The 20722-nt window shown below is 37.8% G+C and overlaps 1 protein-coding gene across 6 annotated transcripts in view; it reads left to right on the top strand.

The window, feature by feature from the left end:
- GPAM (glycerol-3-phosphate acyltransferase, mitochondrial) overlaps positions 1-20239 on the top strand; it is a 30494-nt gene extending 10255 nt beyond the window's left edge. For 5 of the 6 annotated variants that reach the window (XM_074545223.1, XM_074545218.1, XM_074545220.1 and 2 more), the window contains exons 6-22: positions 152-265; positions 1498-1647; positions 2292-2388; positions 3410-3546; positions 4856-4955; positions 5682-5894; positions 6276-6389; positions 8351-8436; positions 9376-9491; positions 10256-10326; positions 11442-11706; positions 12209-12351; positions 13688-13765; positions 14494-14634; positions 15371-15560; positions 15670-15728; positions 16917-20239. In XM_074545223.1, the coding sequence (XP_074401324.1) occupies positions 152-265; positions 1498-1647; positions 2292-2388; positions 3410-3546; positions 4856-4955; positions 5682-5894; positions 6276-6389; positions 8351-8436; positions 9376-9491; positions 10256-10326; positions 11442-11706; positions 12209-12351; positions 13688-13765; positions 14494-14634; positions 15371-15560; positions 15670-15728; positions 16917-17033 (2191 nt within the window). In that variant the 3' untranslated portion in view covers positions 17034-20239. The remainder of the gene's footprint in view (positions 1-151; positions 266-1497; positions 1648-2291; positions 2389-3409; positions 3547-4855; positions 4956-5681; positions 5895-6275; positions 6390-8350; positions 8437-9375; positions 9492-10255; positions 10327-11441; positions 11707-12208; positions 12352-13687; positions 13766-14493; positions 14635-15370; positions 15561-15669; positions 15729-16916) is intronic. The other variant, XM_074545222.1, reaches the window with a different exon arrangement.
- Positions 20240-20722: the final 483 nt, after the last annotated feature.

The raw sequence follows: 20722 nt of genomic DNA, 5'->3' as shown, positions 1-20722 counted from the left end.
AATTTACTGGATGATACAGAAGCTTTTAGACAGCCATTTATAAAATTTTACTTTTGCTTCTTTATTGTATTTTTAGTTGTTTTTAATGCTGTTGTTTTTGGAAGCAAAATCTTTTGAGGGTCACACTGAAATACCCTTCATATTTTTGTAGGTACAGAGGGTGGCTTGCGAGACGCTTTTGCTACGTGCTTTTTGTGCAAGAGAGGGATGTTCATAAGGGTATGTTTGCCAAGAATCTGACAGAAAATGTGCTGAATAGCAGCAGGTAAGACAACACAAAATTAATAATTTTAAAAATTTCTACTACATTACATTAAAATATGCCTTAATTTAGAAACTGAAATTTTTGAAAATCAGATTGTTTAAAATATGAGTAGATGCAGTATCTTTAACACAGCTTTCAATTTCTGTTGGAATAATAAAAGAGGGGAGTTTAAGGTTTACAAGTCTCTAAATGAATGATGTGTAGTGGGGGAACAGCAGACAGTACATAGAAAAATAAATTGATACAAGAGAGCTCTTCAAACTTCTGTTTATCTAATTCATGCAAGTCATTACCGCTGAAGTCATACTGCAGTCATCAGAAATTGTCCGCATTTCAGATAACAGGAAAGCATAATTTTGGAGTACGCTGAGTGTACACCTGGAGAGTGCAGCGAAAGATGGAAAAAGGCTGTAAAATGGAGTACCCAGTCTTAATTTTGTAGAGCTTGTCTTCTGTTTCATATGCCTCACTTTAAATGGCATCTTGAGCCTCTGATCAGCTGTTCAGGTGTCAGTTTTCTTTGGACACAAAGAAATTCAACCACCTGCTTGCCCCTTCAGGCCACTTTTGTCAGAGGGCACACACTGCCTACATTAACATTCCTAATTCTCCTGAATTTTTAAAGCTTGAGTCACATCTGAAGATGATAGTGTTGCTTTTGAAAAGTAAAAGCAGACTGTGTTGTGCTACAATCAGAGTGTGTTAAAGCCACTTAGTGTCTCTTGGGTATATTTTAAAGGTGGAAAATAGCCCTTACAAAATTTTGTTAGACTTGGTAAAACTGAGAATTCAAGGGCAAAAATAATCTAGAAGTTCAAAATAGCAGCTGCATAAATCTGTCTAATGAGGTATGTGAAATTGCTGTGGCAGGAACAAGAAGGCATTAACAAAAACGAGACTGCACCTGTTCCTCCTGAATTTTTATCTTTATTAACCATTTCAGAAAATTATCAGTCACTTAATGTTTTAATATTAGTACCTGTGAATTGTGTATGTACTGTTTCATGTAGTCACCTTTGAGCCCATTCCATCATCACCTGCCTCTTAAATTAGAGCTTATAAAACTGAATCAAGTTTAATGCATTTGGAGTAAACAATAGTTTAGTGTGGATGCTTTTTATGTTTGCAAGTTACTCCTGTAATAATATGTAGCTCATTCCTAGCTGTTGTTGTCTGTGTTTTGGACTCCTCTGTTGTGGGACTGTCTTATAATCTTTACTTTTTAATGTTAGAGTCCAGAAGGCCATTGTAGATGAAGCTTCTGAGCCAAGTACTCCAGGCACTTTTGTTCAGGCAGATCCTAAAGCTATCAACAAAGTGAAGAAAAAAGCTAGGAAAATTCTCCAGGAAATGGTAGCAAATGTGTCACCTGCTTTAATCAGGTAAGAAAAATGTCTCATCAATATTATCAGTGAGTAGAAGAATGGACAAGCTCTTTCTACATAATACCAGCAAAAATAGTAGTTGTTCTTCATTTTCAGATGCAGCAGAAGTCGTCTGCCATTACAAGGAATATATTTTATGATAAGATTAAATACAAACTTTTCCTTTTCTCACAAACCTAGTTTTGGTGCTAGGGCTTGGACCAGTATTGGCATCATTTGTTATTTCAGGCTCATATGGGCAAGAGCAGCTATCTGCAGCATCACAGACCAAAAGATAATTTTTCCATTAGCCTATTCAATGCTATAATTTGTAGATATAAATATCCAAGGGAGAGTCTTATTTTAGATAAAATCTTCTCCTGTGGTGTCTACATTCACTACTAAGGATGATTTTGTCTCTGTCTCATGTTCCTAGTTCACAGCCCTCACTGAGGTTGATACAAGATTTGTGTCATAACTGCAGGAGGCTGAAATGTGGCTACTAACCATAGGCAAAACCTTGTTTAGCAATTGGATTTTATAGTAATTTTGTTTGAATATAAGTTATCAGATTAACTGCTTTGCCTCCAGTCATACAGAAGCAATATAAAACAGAGGCAGAAATAAATGAAGTTTTTTGAGTTGTGTTTGTTTTCCCTTAGGTTGACTGGCTGGGTGTTACTGAAGTTGTTTAACAGCTTCTTCTGGAATATCCAGATCCACAGAGGTCAAATAGAAATGGTCAAAGCAGCAACAGAGGTAAGGGAGGGTGGGAAAACCCAGGAAAGCAGATTTCTGAAGTAGTTTCTAATAATATTTACAGCACTTCTCTTTTTGTGAGAGTTCTGCTAAGTCAGTATGAAAAGCAATTGCAGGTAGAACTGTATTGTATCTGAAGTACAATAAGAGCACTGTGAAATAGTGTTCTTGATTAAATATATGCTCCTAGAGTTGTGTAACCCAAAATACTATGTGAACTCTGAGTTTACCTTTGATTCAGGATCAAATTTTAACTATTAGGCTGAATGATTAGCTCAGATGGCCTTGCATCCAACATCATTTCCACTTTTTGAGCTGAGGCAGCCAGCAATAAATTAGTGGATCTAGTCAGGATTTTTCACTTTCACTTTGATTTGGAATAAAAACTTTTTAAGAAAAATCTTTTCCCATTTCTTACTAGCAATCTGTTTCCAGTTTCTCAGTATTTATTGAAATTGGTCAACCAACCTCCTGAATGCTACCATTTTCCTTATACTCAAATGAGTTAACTTGTCTTGCAGGATTTACCTTAGCAGTATTGATTAGATAAATGAAACAAATAAAAAAGTTCCTGTTCTTTTCTGGGTTTTTTTTTTAATATTGTGTTTGGGAAACCCACTATTCATAAATCTTTGCTAATATCTAATAGAAATACCAGTACTTTGGTGTCAGTGAGGATTTTCCACATCACTTTGTTTGATTAGTGTCTCAGAACTGTGAGTCTGAAGAAACTGAGAGTATTTGTATCCATTATATTAACAATGATTACATTGTAAATGTAATGGATACAATTGAAAACTAAGTCCATGAAAACTAATACTAAAGACAAGTTGGCTAAAATGTTCTCATTGTCCCAGCTGAAGGAAAACCAGAAGTATGCAAGCTCTATTATGGTAACTGGAAAATAACATCAGTTTAGGTAAGATGATGCTAGCAATCTCAACAGTGGATTTAAGAAAAGGAGTAATATTCCATGTTTCTTACCAACTGATTTGTTTACTGTTTCCTCTCCCCACCTTAGATGAATTTGCCTCTCATCTTTTTGCCTGTTCACAAATCCCACATTGACTATCTGCTGCTTACATTCATTCTTTTCTGCCATAACATCAAAGCACCCTACATTGCTGCAGGGAACAATCTCAACATCCCCATCTTCAGGTAATAACCTCTCCTTGTTTGAAATAAGACTGAGGTGGTGGGATCTGATCTATTGCACAAAATGCCTTAAGTGTAAAATTATCTGACTTATTGGGCCATCATGTAGAACTTCTTTGGTTCCTATGACATGTTCAGAGAGGGAGCATCACAACATCCTTCTGAGAAGCTCTGTTACAACCTTAGGGTAAGGAGAAAGGATATTCCTTTTTTTGAGTTTTAAAGTGGTTGGATGACAAAGGAAAGATGATATGGGAGAAGGAGTTGTGAATGGACAGCTCTTGATGCAGTTTAGTGAGCTGGCTAACAAGCAGCAACAGTACTAGTTGAATAATACTTTGTGGAAAATTATTCCACTTGAGTCTGTGTTTAAATTATATTTCTGGTGGCTCAAAAGCCTGAGGTATTTTAGGTAATATTCTGCCACTGAGACAGAATTTGGGCATATTTGGTATCTAAAGAATGACTGGATATTATAGGAAATTATGAGGAAAGAAAGGTAATTCCTTGACTTCAAGGGTGTTTTAGACCCTGTAGGTGCTGGTCTGTAATAATCCCAGTGAAAAAGGCATTCATATAAATTAGCAATTGAAATGCTAGTTCTTAGTGCCAACAGAATAAAGAAAGGTTAGCATAGATAATCTAGCATTACTTTAGGCACTGGGCACCCTGAGTTCTGCAGCATTCAGCAGGCCCATGATCCACACATAGCATCCTGTCTGCAGAAAGGTGTACTACTCCTCTTTGGTCTTTTGAGCCAGTAAAGGATTTTTTTCAAGAAAACAGCCCTATTCATTGCTTCTGTCAAGCAGAAGGGATGTCCTCATGGGGACTTCTTGCTACACTGTGAGATAAATGCAGGGCCATGCAGGTGGTGTAATTGCTGGTGCCAAGTGGGAGCTGCCTGCAGATTGCTGTGTTAAAATCAGCTGGGTGAGCTGATTCTGCAGCTGAGGGGAGTGTGCGCCACACCACGGGCATGCAGGCTGTGCAGTCTGTGCAGCACAGCGTGGACTGGGGCCAGCTCAGGTGAACTCTTACATGGGTCACCAACATCTCAGTGTGCAACAATCTGCTGGTCAGTGACCTGGCAGGGCAGTGAAGTGAAGCAAGACAGTGCAGAGAAGCCAGTTTATAAGTGAAATAAAGAAATATTTGTGTAGTCCTATCATGTGCAAGTAGTGTAGTACACTTTAGTCTTTAAGAATTTTAGTTATTTGAATCCCTGTTGTGTGCAAGAAATTATTTGTTGGAGATGTAGTAGTTTCCTGCAAGCTGAAATCAATGAGTGTAATCCTTCTTTGGTGTGCAGCACATTGATCCGCAAGCTGGGAGGATTTTTCATTCGTCGGAAGTTGGATCAGAACCCTGACGGTCGTAAGGATTTCCTGTACAGAGCTTTGCTCTATGTGGTGTGTATTTCTTGTCTTTTTTCTGTAGGTAGCATTTCACTTGGGTAGCAAGTGGGAAAAGTGGGTTCCATCACTCTGGAGATGTATTTATTGCTTTAAATTTGTCGTAAGTTTTATGCTGTAAAAGGGGATTCATTTTTGTGTGAAGGTTTGAATTTATAGAATAAAGAAAACTGCATGCTTAGCTCTTTTGAGGATGAGCAGATATCCACCTTGCATAATCCTTATTAAAGAATGTGGAATTAATGCTCTCTGAGTTAACTTATGCTTGTTTCACTGATGTCTTTTGTTGTGAGGCATCTCTACACTGATTCAGTTAACACAATGGAAGTCTGTTCATGATGGGCTGATGTAATCCTTTGTGCCATTCAGTGTAGTAGCTGTATTTGCATCTTGGAAGATGGGATGTGCTGGGGAACCAGAAGGAAAGATGAATGTGAATCAACTGCATCAACCATTGCTAGAGATGCTTTTTGAACAAGTGTCATTGTATTGCTTGTATATTCATGCAAATTCAGTTGCACATAGGTCTGGGCTTGTGTCAGACATAAATTACTGGGTTTTTTTCCCCACAAGTACTCATGCCAAGTCATGATCTTCCATTGCTTTTAAAAGGAAATGGTTGCCAACAATATACCTGAAATGTATGTTATTATATATATGTATGCCAATATCATATTGGAGATGATACCTATTTTTTCTCTTTTCCAATCTTTTTGTGTTCAGCACATAGAAGAACTGTTGAGACAGCAGCAGTTTCTAGAAATATTCTTGGAAGGGACACGGTCTCGAAGTGGAAAGACATCTGGAGCTAGAGCGGGGCTGCTGTCGGTGGTGGTGGATGCTCTCTTCTCAAATGCTACCCCTGATGTCCTCATTATACCTGTGGGAATCTCCTATGATCGCATCATTGAAGGTCACTATAACAGTGAGCAGCTGGTAAGAGCAATCAAACAACTTGCTTTGCCTAGGGGATTTTCTGCTTATGTGCAGGAAAATGTGTTACATAGTTAAAGTGTAGTGTGCTAGTCCTCTGTTCGTGGACTCAGGGTTCCTGTTCAGCCATGAATCACAAAATGGCTCTGACAGGGAGTGCTGAGGTACAGGTGATACACTTCTAAATGCAAATTCATGACATGACAAGTAATAAGTTCAAGGGGATATCTACAGAGAAAAATAGTTCTCTAGATGTACTTGAAGTTATAAGGTGTGTCAAAAGGTTTGGGCTTGCTTTGTGTGCTGTTGCATGCATTTTAATTTTAAATTACCTTTTAATTGCAAAGTGGAAGAAAAGCAAAACAAACCACCTGTGTTTTCTAGGGCAAGCCTAAGAAGAATGAAAGTCTTTGGAGTATAGCTAGAGGAGTCTTCAGAATGCTGCGGAAGAATTATGGGTGTGTCAGAGTAGATTTTGCACAACCATTTTCCTTAAGAGTAAGTTTGATATCTTGAAGTTCTTCTTGAATATTTGACATTTTTGGTATTTCAATAGTGGGACACATTTATTTTGATTTCCTCATTGTGAGTTATCATCACTAGCATTATCTGCTGCAGTCCATTCTGACAGGACAAAAGTATCCTGGTTTTGATGAGTGTTTGGACTTAATGCATCTGTATTAAGCTGAAATAGTCTCAGTGTTGATATATTAGTTTTGAAACAGTCTAAGTATTCTTACTGGTGGGGTTATTTGTTTGCTTAACAACTGATCTATAAAATGTTCTTTGTACTATCTAGTAATTCTTCACATTTGGAGTTGAACAACATTTGGAGTTGAAGGAAGCTGAATACTGTTTTCCAGTGTAATTTAATGACATCTGCAATAGTTGAGGAAGGGAATTTATCTCACTGGAGTTTTAAAACTGCTAAGCAAATTAGTAGCTATAAAAGTGCCATGGGTAATATATCATGAAAATATCTATATTCTTTGAAAGTCATCATTCATTATTAGTTCACAACTGTTATGTACAGCACTTCACTGTATGCTGTTCTATAGTTTCTCAGGTAATGGGGTATTGTGGCAGTATCTGCCTTTACTCTAAATTTTCTCAGATCTCTTTGTAGAATCTGCTGGTACTAATCTCCATTTCACTAATCTGTATTCTGCCACAGTATACCTTATTTTTAGTGTGACTTTAATGAGATTAAGCACTGCAACAGCAACTTACTAGAACATTATTCAAATTAATTAGGTGTTCTTCTTTCTGCCCTACTTCTCTCAGAAAATGCAGTAGGGTTGGAGAGCTTTGGAGGGTTCAGTTACCACAGCATGAAATTATTGTGGCCGGCTGCACTGCATTACAATTAGTGTAGTAGGGGAAGATACTAATTCACTTCCAAAGGAGAAGGCTTGGGCTATTCTTGGTAGAGAGTTAACAACTCTTCTTGGATCAGTGTAAGGAAAAGAGGGTTATCTGCCCTGTTAATCTAGTGAAATGCTAATCACTCTGTACCTTCCCAGCAGCCTCTGTCAGGTCTCATTTGTACCTGTGTTCCTTATTGTGCTCTAGAATGGTGATAAATGACGTAAATCCTTAGTGTGCCTTAGCTCACATTTGCAGTAGTGTAACTGTAGTTGTGTCACTGCAGGTTTTTCTAAAGCACTTGAGCTTTGGGGGTTAATTTTGGGCATCTGCAGTTCTATGAGCACAGGCTTGGAAGCAGAAGAGTGTGTGAAAGAGGCTGTGGAAGCCTTTTAAGCAGCTTTCCTGGGAGGGAACTGTTTTCCTGACCAGCAGGTTAAGTGGCTCTTTGGTTTCCCATTCTTTACAGAAACTGAGGGAACACAGTGTCCTGAAAACAGAATAGTGTAAATTTTAACCTATAAGGAGAGGAGTTTGGCTTTTGAGAAATTTGGGATTCAGGAATTCCAAGCATGCAGTACCCTGCCTGCTTCCTGGGGGCTTTAGTTTGTGTCTTGCAACTGGAGTTTTGTACAGCAGTGTTTCCCCTTAGAAGCTCTCTCTCATGGTGTGTGAGGAAGGCAGGAGTAAGCAATAATTACAGTCTCCATGCTGGTTCTAAATGGGTGCTAGGTTTTGTTCTCATTCATGTTAATGAGGCAGTTCTCATTAATTTAATCGTGGAACTCATCTCAAAGGAGTTGTTCACAGCAGGGTGCTGACAGAGGTTTATGTGTTATTTTCATTGCAAGTTTTATTATGAAGTACAGATTCCTTGCTGTGGGAAATCTACTTTTTGCATAAAATAAAGGAAAAAGTGAATAAGCTGTTGAAAACTTCTAATATCCCTGACCTTATTACTGCTTTCTTAGTGTGAGCTATTTTTAATCAGTTGCATTTTTGAATAATTGCCTTTTCCCTGTAATAGCAGTATCAGTTGAATGCAAGAATAAGGTGGAAAAAGTACAAAAAATAATGAACCTTTTTTTTAACAGGAATATGTAAACAGCCAAAGCCAAAAACCTGTGCCTGCTCCTTTTTCTTTGGAACAAGCTTTGTTACCAGCTATACTTCCATCAAGGTAGAGATTTGTTTGGGGTGTTGTTGAAAGGGAGGACAGGTTGGGATTTGTTTGTTTGTTTATCTTTTTAGTGTTCTGCATTACATTCCAAGCTGTGCTTCAACTCTCCATGGATAATCTAATTGTTTATAGAAAAGTGCAAAACTTAGGCAATTCTAACTGCAATTAATTATAAGAGTTACATTCTTCCTGATGAGCTCTGTTCAAATATATTCAGGTAGACTTTCTCCCTTTTTTTGTTTTTTTTAGTAACCTCTGTTGAATTGTTTATAAATTTTATGGAATCATTTAGAGGGGAAAATGCCATGCTTAGGGAAAAGTAAAGGATTTGTTTTTAAACCTCACAAACATTTCACAAGGTTTTGGAATGATTCCAAAGCAAATAGGACCTATGAGTGAGTGCTCCTTGTTTTCAAGGAGGTAAATCTCAGAACTGCAGCACTGCTCAGGGGTTAGTTCTGCATTTGTTAGATAGACATTTTAGCTGTTTTTTTCAGGAGTTATACAAACCTGTGTGGTCCTGGTGGGGGCAAAGTCAGTTCTGTACCTTTAAAAAGTTGTAAGTCCATACAAAAAACCATTTCTTAATTTGTAGAGAAACTGGGTTCTGTCTTTCAGGCAAATTTGTTTTTTCTGTTGTTCTCCATATTTGTTGAAGGAAAAAGAGCAATTGGTGTTACAGCAAAGTCATGAGTAGCCATAGAAAAAGCTTGGATTTTTCTTCTGGTAATCTTATCATGGATTGTTGTTCAGTGCAAAGAAATAATCAGGAAAAGCTGGTAGAGCTTTTTGCTGAGAACATTTTCTGCCCTTACCAGACTGTAGTGGTATTTTGTGCTGTATTTAATGTTAAGCGTACATTAAAAAAATCAGTTTATAGTTTTTTACATTTTGATCAGAATCCAAATGTCATCATGTTAATTTTTATTGTGTATCCAGACCTAATGATACTGTGGATGAAGGTGCAGAGGCCTCGCTGCCCAACTCCAGGGATATCACCAGTGAACCCTTCAGAAGAGAGCTGATATCCAACTTGGCTGAGCACATTCTCTTCAGTAAGTGTTGAAGAGGATCACAGAATCATAGGGCGATGAGGATAGGAAGGAACCTTAAAGATCATCTCATTTCAACCCCCCTGCCATGGGCAGTGACACCTTCCACTGGAGCAGGGAGCTGTCAGCTGCCTGTTTGGTTTTGCTGAGAGCATGAATTTTCTGTGTGGTAATGTCACACTTCCTTATTGTCTCCATCCAGGTGATCATTTCATGACTTACATTATCTTGACAATTCTCCATCCTTTGTTTCCCTCCATTCTCTTCAAAGTTTAATAAACTCTTTTTCTGATCAAGTAGAGGATTTTTATTCTGTTTGTTGGACTAGTACACTTTCCTTTCTGTACTTTGAAGTGCGTGATTGTCATATTGATGCACTCATTGCTTGTGTCTTCGTGTAAGAAGCTATTGGAGTATCTTAATGGCATTATTTAAGGTGATACATGAGCTCATCTAGCTGCATGGACCAGTGTTGCCAGGTTTTGTAGATTATGTCATGAATGCTTCAGCCAGTAGGTCTGTGGCTTGTGGTACCTGAGGTACACAGGAAGCAGTACTTACCTTAGTAAATATTTAAGCTTTATTTGGCCTTCTTAGTCCAAGTTACTTTGATTATTTTAATGTTTCTAGACACACATAAAACACTTTGTGTTTTATTCAGTGGGTACAGTTCTACATCAATGTGACTATTTTTTAAATAGTGGGTACTCTGTAATGATGTTTGGAATGTCTCAGATGCTCAGCAAGTTTATCTTGTTCACCTCTAGCTGCTGACAAGTCCTGTGCTGTGATGTCAACCCACATTGTTGCCTGTTTGTTGCTGTACAGACACAGGCAGGTAAGGCTTCTGTGTTGCTTAAATAGCCAAACATTGCTTTGGCCTTGTTAACTTATTAGAAAAAAAAAAAAGTATGGATTTTACTATTACATGATACTGATTAGAAAGGAAAGATGCATTTAAATTAAAGTGAATTTCAGGTAGTCTGAGTGCTGATATTTTAGTTAGCAGTGGGTGCTTGAACACAAGCCATTATTGATGGGATGATAATAAATGCTCATGTGGAAATAGATCTTTGTAATTCAAAATGTTATCAATTTTTTAAAGATTACATGGCTTTCATCTATTGTATTAGGGTTGTTTTTTAGATCTCAAAACACACTCACTACAGAATATTCTAGAAACTGTTCCATTAATTTCCAAATTGATCTTCCTGTTCCTCCAGTACTAATATACTATATCACAATGGCAGAATGATACAAATGTTTACCTGAAGTCTTGTGCATGAAAGTTGGATGGATTTTTTTTCATCCTGCAAGTTTGTTTTGTATTTTTTCTAAAAGTCCTTCAAATCTGAAGCTTTTATTGTACATAAACTGAGAACAAATGGAAAAATATTGGTCACTTGTATAATCTCGCTTGTGGAGGAAGTGTTACCATTCTCATCAGTCCAGTCTTTCCAATTTCCTAAAATAGTGGAATCGAATAAGTGTTTTATAATGTGATCTGACTCCATCTTGGGAGAAAACAAGAAAAGGAGGTGCCTGAGGAAAGGTTTTTCCTCATGTTCCACACCAATTGTTCCATTCTGTTGAGTGCAATATTCCCAACTAACTGATCATTCACTTAAAAGCATAGGTAATGGAATCATGATACTTCTGACATGATCTTGAGGTATTCAGGTCTCTGCAGGCTGTGAAATAAACCAAGAAGTAATGAAAAACCTTGCATTCCCAAATAGTTCCATGGCTTTAAAATATATAATTGCATGTAATTCAAAACATGTGGAACTACTTCATCAAAACCTCAGTGAAAATCAGTTTTTCTGATATGACTGGTGTGCTTTGGATTATTGGTTAGTGTATTGTGTTTGATATATACCTGATTATGTGGTTTACTGATAGATTCCTGTGCAGAAAAATTGTTTAACTCTGTGATTCTGTATTTATTTGTAGGGAACTGATCTTTCCAGACTGGTAGAAGACTTCTTCTCTATGAAGGAGGAGGTCCTAGCCCGTGACTTTGACTTGGGATTTTCAGGGAACTCAGATGATGTTGTCATGCATGCCATCCACTTGTTGGGGAACTGTGTAAATATCACAAACACGAGCAGAAACAATGAGTTCTTCATCACTCCCAGCATCACAATACCTGCTGTCTTTGAGCTCAACTTCTACAGCAATGGAATACTTCATGTATTCATTAAAGAGGCTGTTATTGGTATGTTTTGGGATTTATCAGGGAAAGACTTTCCTGTAACCCTTGAAGTCAGAGAATGTGCACAAAAATCCCCATCAGTTTGTCATGTTATTTCCTTTAATACAAATTTTCACTTCCTGTTTCAACTCATGTTTACCTTAACAAACAGTTTTAAAGCAAACTTGTATTTTGTTTGAGGAATGCTCCCATTCTTTTTTCCCCTCATCCTTTATATTTCTTGGAAGTATTTGTGTATGGGTCACTGCCATAGGCAAGGCACTATCAGAGTGCTGAGCCAACATGGCAAAACCTCTGTTTTGGTGAGCAGTATTTTAATGAGATTTTGTTTTGATCTACATTGCTGGACACAAAATAGTAGTTAAGTCTGTCTTTATTCTTGAATGGCATGTGTAATATTTGACTGCTTTTAGCCCCAGAAGTGAATGAAACAGAAGCTTGATGTTTCCTTTGCCATAAAGCTCTTTGGAAAATGAAACTTTCCCTGTGTTTGTTTCTGCTCCAGCCTGCAGTCTTCATGCAATTCAGAGCAGGAGGTACAGAAATGGTACCAGTGGTGCTTCTCCCAGCTTAATCAGTCAAGAGCACCTGGTCAGAAAAGCTGCCAGCTTGTGCTACTTGCTTTCCAATGAATTCTCTGTGTCTTTGGTAAGTAATTGCTTTAATTGTCCAGTTTTTGTTCTGATTGCTACTTTAAAATTACAGGATGCTTTCTACAAGTGTCACAGCTCTGGTCTGTTCACTGTCAGTGCACTGTGATGGTGGTGGCTATCAGTGGCTGTCACACTGAGTGCCACCTGCTGCTCCTGCCAGTGCTGAAGTGGGTGATGCTGGGCTGGGCCTGGGACATTTCTGCTGTACTTTAGGCCTTTCCTGAGCAAGGCAGCATTAAGAAACCCACCTCGAGTTGTGGGAAGCTGAGAGAGCATCTCTAACTTAATTTTGTATCATTCCTGTCAGTAGCTCATCACAACTGTATTTGCATTCTGCCCAAAATATTCACTTATTTATTTTTTTACCTAAAGAAACAAAAGTCTCTGTGAGTACCCAGCTCCTGTGAGTTTGCACAGGTGGTTGAAATTGTGTTGGGAAGTAAGGCTCCATATTCTAAAGATATCCCTTATTTGCATAGGAGTGCAGTTCTCGTGTTGTGCCACACCTGGTACTTAGTGGAAATTTTAAACATGGCCTGACTTCAGTTTTTGTTGTTACAAAACACTGATGAGAGTTGATATTATCTCACTTTTCAGGCACTGCATACTTCCAGTTTTAAGTGCTAGATGTTATTTTTTCTTATGTGTAGAAGTCACTTAAAATTCTAGAGATTCTTCAATTAGCTCTTACATTTGTACTCATATTTGACTTGTGCATTTTTACAGAAGCATAAGCTAAATTTAGTATTTTTGTCTGGGTAGTAATGTTAGCTCATATGCTAGAGTTCTTTAGTAATATTATCTTTCTGCTTTCAGAGTTAATAATTGATTATTATTTTTTTAACTAAGAAAATATTTCCTGAATTATTATGAATAATGTAAAAGAAGTTGGATTTTTTTTATTCTGTTTTAAAATACATCAGAGAATTTCTTGGAAGTGTAGTTTCCCTTAAATTCCAAATAGATCACTGCTATGAGTTTCAATAATTTTAATTTTAGGATGATTTTATTCCAGAACTGTTAACAAACTAAGATTTGGTTAGAGGCTGTTAAAAAGGGAGAATATTTAATGTGACTTTCTACCAGTGGTAATGCATTTTGGAAAAATCTTGGACATATTTTAAATATGCTATTTCACTATAATTTTTTTAATGTCTGCCAGGATAAACACAAGAGTGGTGCAGTGGGATTATGCTGATAAAAGTTTAAAAGCTTGTGTAAAAAAAATAATACTGCTATGTCTAAAATATTCATACTGAACAGAGAATGATATTGCTATAATGAGTGTAATGAGTGTGACTTTTTCACTGCATTCCTTTTGTGTTGTGCAGCCTTGCCAGGTGATCTATCAAGTTTGCCACGAGTCTGTGGAAAGGCTGATCCAGTATGGCATTCTCCTGGTGGCTGAGGTAAAGTGGCAGAGATGCTGTACTGTGCTATGGGTGGTTTATGCTCCTTAGTTGTGAGACTTGTTCTGAGTATATGTTGTTACTGAAAGCTTGTACAACGTGCCCAGGACTGAGACTGCTTCACTCCTCTGTTCCTGGGTACAGTCAGCCTGTGATGCTTCATGACTCTGTGTAGTTTCATTTTACCAGTAAGGCTATTAAAGAAGACACCTATTTTTGTACTGTCATGAAATTTGGGATTTATTTTATTATTGGAGCCCTTTCAAATGTAGCATAGCTACATGTATTTTTTACTTTGTACTGTACACGAGTCAGGAGTCCAGACCTTTTGTCATTCTTTAATTCCTTTGTATTGATCTCAGAATTACTGTAAAACTCCTCAGCTTGCAGTTTCAGGGCCGTAGGGTGCAGTTTGCCAGAGGTGCACAGTGCAAAGAAAACCTTAGGAGTGGAGGCAGCTGATTCAGCATATATTTGCTTCATAAACTTCTTTTTGTGCACAGTAAACAAACCTTGGCACCCAGGAGGAAGCAAGAAAAAAACCTAGTCCTTTTCACCTAATGTCTCTTCTCCTTTTCTCAGTGCTGCCTATAATTGAGTCTCACTTGCATCCATTAAATACTGGTTAATAAATGCATTAAGTCAGATGAGATTATAAAAGAAACCTCTTGCTTGCCTGGATTTGGAGTTTCACCTATTGTTTTACCACCTTGTTTTTGAAATTCAAGCAGGATGATCAGGAGGATGTTAGCCCCAGTCTTACAGAGCAGCAGTGGAATAAAAAACTCCCTGAGCCATTATCTTGGAGAAGTGATGAGGAAGATGAAGACAGTGATTTTGGGGAGGAGCAGAGAGATTGCTACCTGAAGGTAGTATTTTCCTTGTAATGCTGAACCTTCTTGTGACAGTTATAAATTACTTTGTTTATTCAGGACCGGTACTGATAATTTTTTTTTGTGAGGGGTTTTTGTTGGTTTGCAATGTTGGTATTTTTGTACAGTCCCATTTGTCTCCTTCACATGAGGAGAATAGCTAAAGAAACATAAACAGTCTTTACAGGGAGGTAGAGGAGCAAAGGGTTAGAGTCCTGAAAACTGATAAAGACTCAAGTACCTTGGCTTTATTCTTTACATGCAGCCCAAAAGGGGCACATCCAGCTGGTGTTTATATTCAGCCTGTGTTTCACTTCATAGATTGCTTATGTTGATTTTAGATATATTACTAGTTTTCTCAGAGCTGACACAAACACTTTAGGATATTTTGTTAACACATGAAAACTCCTGTCTGTCTCTGTGAATGTAGGGCAGCCCTTCTGCTGGCTGCAGAACAGCATGATGTCTTTAATTTTATCTTGAGAAAATAGTAATACCCTGGAGGAGGAAAAAATAGCCTTGGTCTGTGATGTTCAGTGCCTGTTTTGTCCCTCGTGATAAGCCTCTTTTTTCTGCTATGCTCCCATTTTGTGCTGTGCCCTCACACTTGTTTTTGTACAAGTTTTTGTACTTTTGTTTTTATTTTGGTTGCTGTTTCAACGTGTTATGCCTTGCAGGTCATTTCTGGTTTCCACTGCTCTCTGTCACTGAACCTTTTGTTGCCTTTCCTTAGGTGAGCCAGTCTCAGGAGCACCAGCAGTACATCACTTTCCTGCAGAGGTTACTGGGACCATTACTGGAGGCATACAGCTCTGCTGTCATCTTTGTGCACAATTTTAGTGGTCCTGTTTTAGAGTCTGAATATATTCAGAAGCTACACAGGCACTTAATAAGCAGGACAGAGAGGAATGTTGCTGTGTATGGTATGTTAAACTGGTTTTGGAACTGGCTTTGATTCATTCTGTTCTTTCTACCACAAGGTAGCCCAAATTGAATTTCAGTTTGTTTATATCTGTGTTTTCTCTCTTGCAGCTGAGAGTGCTACCTACAGCCATGTGAAAAATGCAGTGAAAGTCTTCAAGGAAATTGGAGTAAGTGTTTGGTGCTCAGAGCTGGGGACTGTTGAGTTTCATTTCAATAATGAGCACAATTTGGACATTTCATGGAATCTGTTCAGTGTCATTTTAAAATCAGTGATTATATCTGTGGAAATGTATTTGGGTTTGGAGCATTTTGGTTTCCTTTAGGCTGAGAGCTGTAACAGAGACCACAAGCTGCAGAACAGGGCATTTCTTGCCCCTGGGAAGGCAAGAATCCTCTGTCTGGATGAATGGGTGACTAGACATTTTTATTCACAGCAAATGAAGTTCCTCTGTTCTACTCTGTGTCCCTACTGAACAATATTGAAAGGCTGAGAGCATGTTCTGTGCTCAGTAACAGCTAAATTTAATTTTGAAGTCTACTTAAATCTTTAAAAAAGCATTAGTTATTGAATTTTGGCTTAGCAGTGATTGATGCTCCAGAAGAACCATCCTTATTATACACCTTCAGTGTTCACCATCAGAATACAGGTCTTCTTTAAGATAAATATTCAGTATTGTGCTTTACTACTAGTATTTCAAATCATAAATCACCCATCTAGATTTTGCAAGTGAAGTGTTTTTCTTTCATCAGAGTGGCATAGATTCCTGAATGCCACATAAGATACAGCATTATAATTTGGAAACTATTGACATTTAGGCAAAATGTTGCTGGGTATGGGTTTTGAAATTTTTGCCTTTAAATTCTAAGGTATTAAATAATCCACAATAGTTGGCCAAGTAAAGCTATCTTTCTGTAGACTAAATAGCTGTGAGGAAAGCACATACTGAATCCATCATTTTCCAACAGCAGGGTAAACTAGAATGAAAAATGGAACTAGATAATGTTTGCTGAGCACCTTATATAGCATAGCATCTGAATTCTTGTTTTTACAGTGCTTACACTTTCAGTTGAATGCCTTTGATTGGTTGTTTTGTCCCTCACTGTTGAGATTTGGCTGTTTATCACACACTGTACTTATTTCTCAATTTCTTTTCTTCCATAACCCCTGAAGGGCTTCAACCTTGAGTGAATTCTAATAATACCTCAAGGCATTGCCATCTAAGCCTTCAAGAAATGAAAAGAGAGAAGTCTTGTAAATGAGGGAAATCTTAGTACAGACCATAACATTGTAATCTCAGAAGAAAGAAGATTCCTTTAACAGGGTGATGCTTACATGTGTTCCTGCTGTGCTTCAGGTTTTCAAGCAGACTCAGCAGAGGAAAGACACCATTTTGGAACTCGGCACTACGTTCCTACCTCAGAGCAACAGGCAGAAACTGCTGGAATTTGTCATGAGCTTCATGGTGTTATAGACCACACACAGCACCTTTGTCCAGGGACACGAGGACACGTTTTGAGACTGTGGCAAAGCCTGGGGACATTTGCTAATCCTTCAAACTGTAAGGTGCCACTGTCTGGGTAAGGCCTTCTCTGACTTGAACTACTGGAAGACAAGTGCCTTCTTACGTGTGCATTTATGGGTTTCTTACAGTCCCAGTCCTGTTGTAATACAGCGATACTCAGATGACACTTTCGATACAAGCAATTTAACTTGTTGCAAAAAATAAGATAAATTATTAGACTTAGATGTAAAAAAACAAAAAATTTATCAGTGTTACATTTTAAATAAACTTTTGAAGACTGTAACAGATGCACAAGTACACATATTGGTGTTCAGTAGCTAACCCTGAGATCTTGAGTTTAGTGGCAACACAGCTTATGGCTTAACCAAGTAACTCTCATTCCAATTCAGTTTTATTGTTTTAATAAATGGCTCAAAAATTTTGCTTAGGCAAGCTATATACTTCATGGATAAAGCCATAGTTTTTCATAAGTGTTAACATAAATGCCAACATTCTAATGAAAATTACAGGTACAGACATCTGAGAATAATGATCATGTAGCAGGTGATTGTGAGAAATGTCAGCAGGCACACCTTGCACTATTAAAACTGTGTAGTGCAGTGGTAAATTGCACTAATCACTGCTGTCAGGAAGAATGTGAGTAGTGTTCTTGCTTTTATTATGGCATCTGTCATTCAGTCAGATGAGTCAGGAGACAGTTGCCTGAATGTGAATATCTTGTAAAATCTTAGATTATTATTTAATTAAAAAAAAAAAACACCTAATAAGTTCAGGGTTTATTTTTTGTTTTGGTTTGGTTTGGGTTTTTTTAATTAATAGGATGCCAGATTTTTTTAAGTGGAGTAAAGTCTTGATTTGGTGAAATAAGTTTTAATTTTGACCCTTAAAATTTCAGCAATAATTTTGTCAATTCATTGGAAACAAGTGTTCATATTATATTCTGTTGTTGAGCAGACCTAAACTGGTATGAAGTAGTACCTCTAGAAACACAGAAATATAAACAATGTACTTTAGACTGTGATCTAACTGACTTACAAATAAAATTAATTCACAGGCAAAACTGAATGATGAATAAATTCTGTCCTATGAAACAGGACTCTGGTGTTGCAATTTGATCCTTTTTCATGGAGGACTTGCACTGTAGATTTCATCTTCCCTTCATGTGAGGGCAGATTAGATTGCAACCTGTAGTCTTGTATTTGAGTACAGCTGATTTAACTGAAGCAATAACTTGGTAGTATGTGAAGCTGGTTTGCTTGTGAAATGTGTTTTCCCTCCTTTATGCCTTCTAGATGAGGGAAATTAAACATTTCCTTTGCTGCATTGCTTTGCTTGATTCTCACATCCTGGCCTTGTGAGCAGAAAATCCCCCAAACTTCATCATGTAATCTCTTGCTTAACATAAACATGGAAAATCATACTTGAATCCCAGCACTTGCACTGTTATGCCAGCACAAAACTGATGCACACAATTAGAGTTTGTGGCCAAGGAGCTTGCATTTGTACTGCACATTTGTCAACAAGAATATTTCTGTAACTTTTTTTATTAAATGCTATTAATATTTGAAAGCTGCAGTTTATAGTTTATTAGCATTATACTGTTAGCACTGTGAGATGCATGTGTTTTGTCACTAAACCAGGTGCTCTACAACACTTAAAGAATTTCTGAACCAAAGCTACATTAATATGGATAAACACTGACCCTTGAGTCGCTTGTGTTCTTATGTCCTTCTGCTGTCTCAGCAGGACTGACTACATCACTCATAATTTGTTTTGTGAAGGCTACCAGCTGTTTAGAAAACAGTTTCATCTCATACTCACTGATGTGCACTGTTCATCCACCTGATGAATTCTCCATACAATGTTTGTTGCTGATGGCTTCCATTTAATATCAAAAAGAGTCTAGGTGCTTCTGAATAACGAGCTCTCATAGTTTACTGCACTTCAGCAGATCTGAAGTGTACTAGCAGCAATGTTTGTACATAAAAATTTTTTTTTAAAATGAAGCAATATGAAGCAATCAAAACTTGAGTCATTTTATTAAGAATGTTTTGCCAACGGAGGTATTAGTTACCATAAAACCCAGGAGTACTGTGGTCACTGGAGTGTTCTGGCTAGGTGTTGCAACTAAAATAATTTATAGCTTACATTAAAAAAATTAAATAAATCTGGTTAACATAAATCAATGAGTTGGTAATAATGCATGTGAATACACATTAATGGATACTTATATATGCAGGGGGAGGGCCACCTCTAAAACTGTTTTGGTTTTGTATGGAAAACAAACCTGCATGTGATAGATTGGTACTATGAATCATATGCCACTGGAAGCCCTTGCATTCTGCAGCAAGTGTGTATGATGTATACATGTAAATATGCTAGTATGTATGTTCTGACACAACATCTATGCTTTTCCCTAAAATTAAAGCACAGAATGTAAAATTATCAGGCTGTAACAGTCAAAAAGACTAAAACCAACACTTGCACTGTATCTACACCTTCAGTGTCTTCTGATTTTATTAACTTTTCATGTTTGCTTTGCTGTTCAAATTCCAGGTCAAGTTGATTTCAGTAAAGTTAACCAGTAAAAGAGAAAGGACTGGCCCTGAATTACCACAACTGTATTTTAAGACTTTATAAAGACTTACATGAATCTCGTAATTCTTATGAGCATAATACTCAGGTGTGCAAATCTTTTTGGGCCAGTGTCTTTTCAGGCTATGAGAAATTTAACCTCTCCACGCCCATCCTGTAGATGTCCCATTTTTAGAGAGATGGAACTGTGGGATGGCACTCCCCGTGTTCCATGGGTTCACTGCCTGTGGCCTGGGCAGGGCCTTGGCTCTGTGCTCGGGGCAGCACAGGGCTGCACTCACCACCTCTGATCAGGAAGCATAGACACACACTTGCATTCAGCTGCCTGCCTGCTCCTCAGAGAAGTGCCCCAAGCACCACGTGGCAGAAGGTTGAGCTGGGAGGTGATGTAAGATACTGTGGATTTTGTGTTTCTGTGCTGAGAGCCGGGAACTGCTGACTGGAGAATGTTATTACTGTGTTTTACCTGTTATGTGTAATGCGTGTTTGTTGTAGAAGCACAGAGGTGTACTGGAGTCATTTTAATAAATTAAACTGTTTGCTAATATGACATTTAACAAGCTCTTCTAGTGTTTTTTGATTTATTTTTTGTTGTTGTGGTTTTTTTTTAAATAACTCGCTGAGATAATTCATTCAATAACTTTGTTACACTGCAGGTAGTTTCTGAAATTAAACGATTACATCCCTCAGTGTAGCTGTATCTCTACCAGTGTAAGGGGCTGGTGCAGATATTTAAAAAGCAGGTTGAAGTGACATCCCAACTCCTGAGCCACTGTTTTGTTGCAAAGTGGAGGTGCCATTTTGCCTCTCTGTTCCCCCATCCCCACAAGCTTGTTGCACATAGAGTTCTTGTGCAGTTCCTTTCTCCTCATGGGGGTGTTTGTGTGTCATTCAGCAGCCTGGGATGGCTCTGATGCTGCAGACTTCCCTTCTTATGGTGATTTCAAGCTGACCTGGAGTGTAATAAACACCTGTCAGCAATTGTGACAGCATCTGGCAAATGTGAATTAATTGGAATGGGGCTTTAATAGAATAAAACCTGC

Source organism: Zonotrichia albicollis, chromosome 7 (genome assembly GCF_047830755.1).
Source record: "Zonotrichia albicollis isolate bZonAlb1 chromosome 7, bZonAlb1.hap1, whole genome shotgun sequence".
Lineage (NCBI taxonomy): Eukaryota > Metazoa > Chordata > Aves > Passeriformes > Passerellidae > Zonotrichia > Zonotrichia albicollis.
Note: the sequence above shows the minus strand (reverse complement) of the source record. Positions and strands in the feature narration are given on the sequence as shown.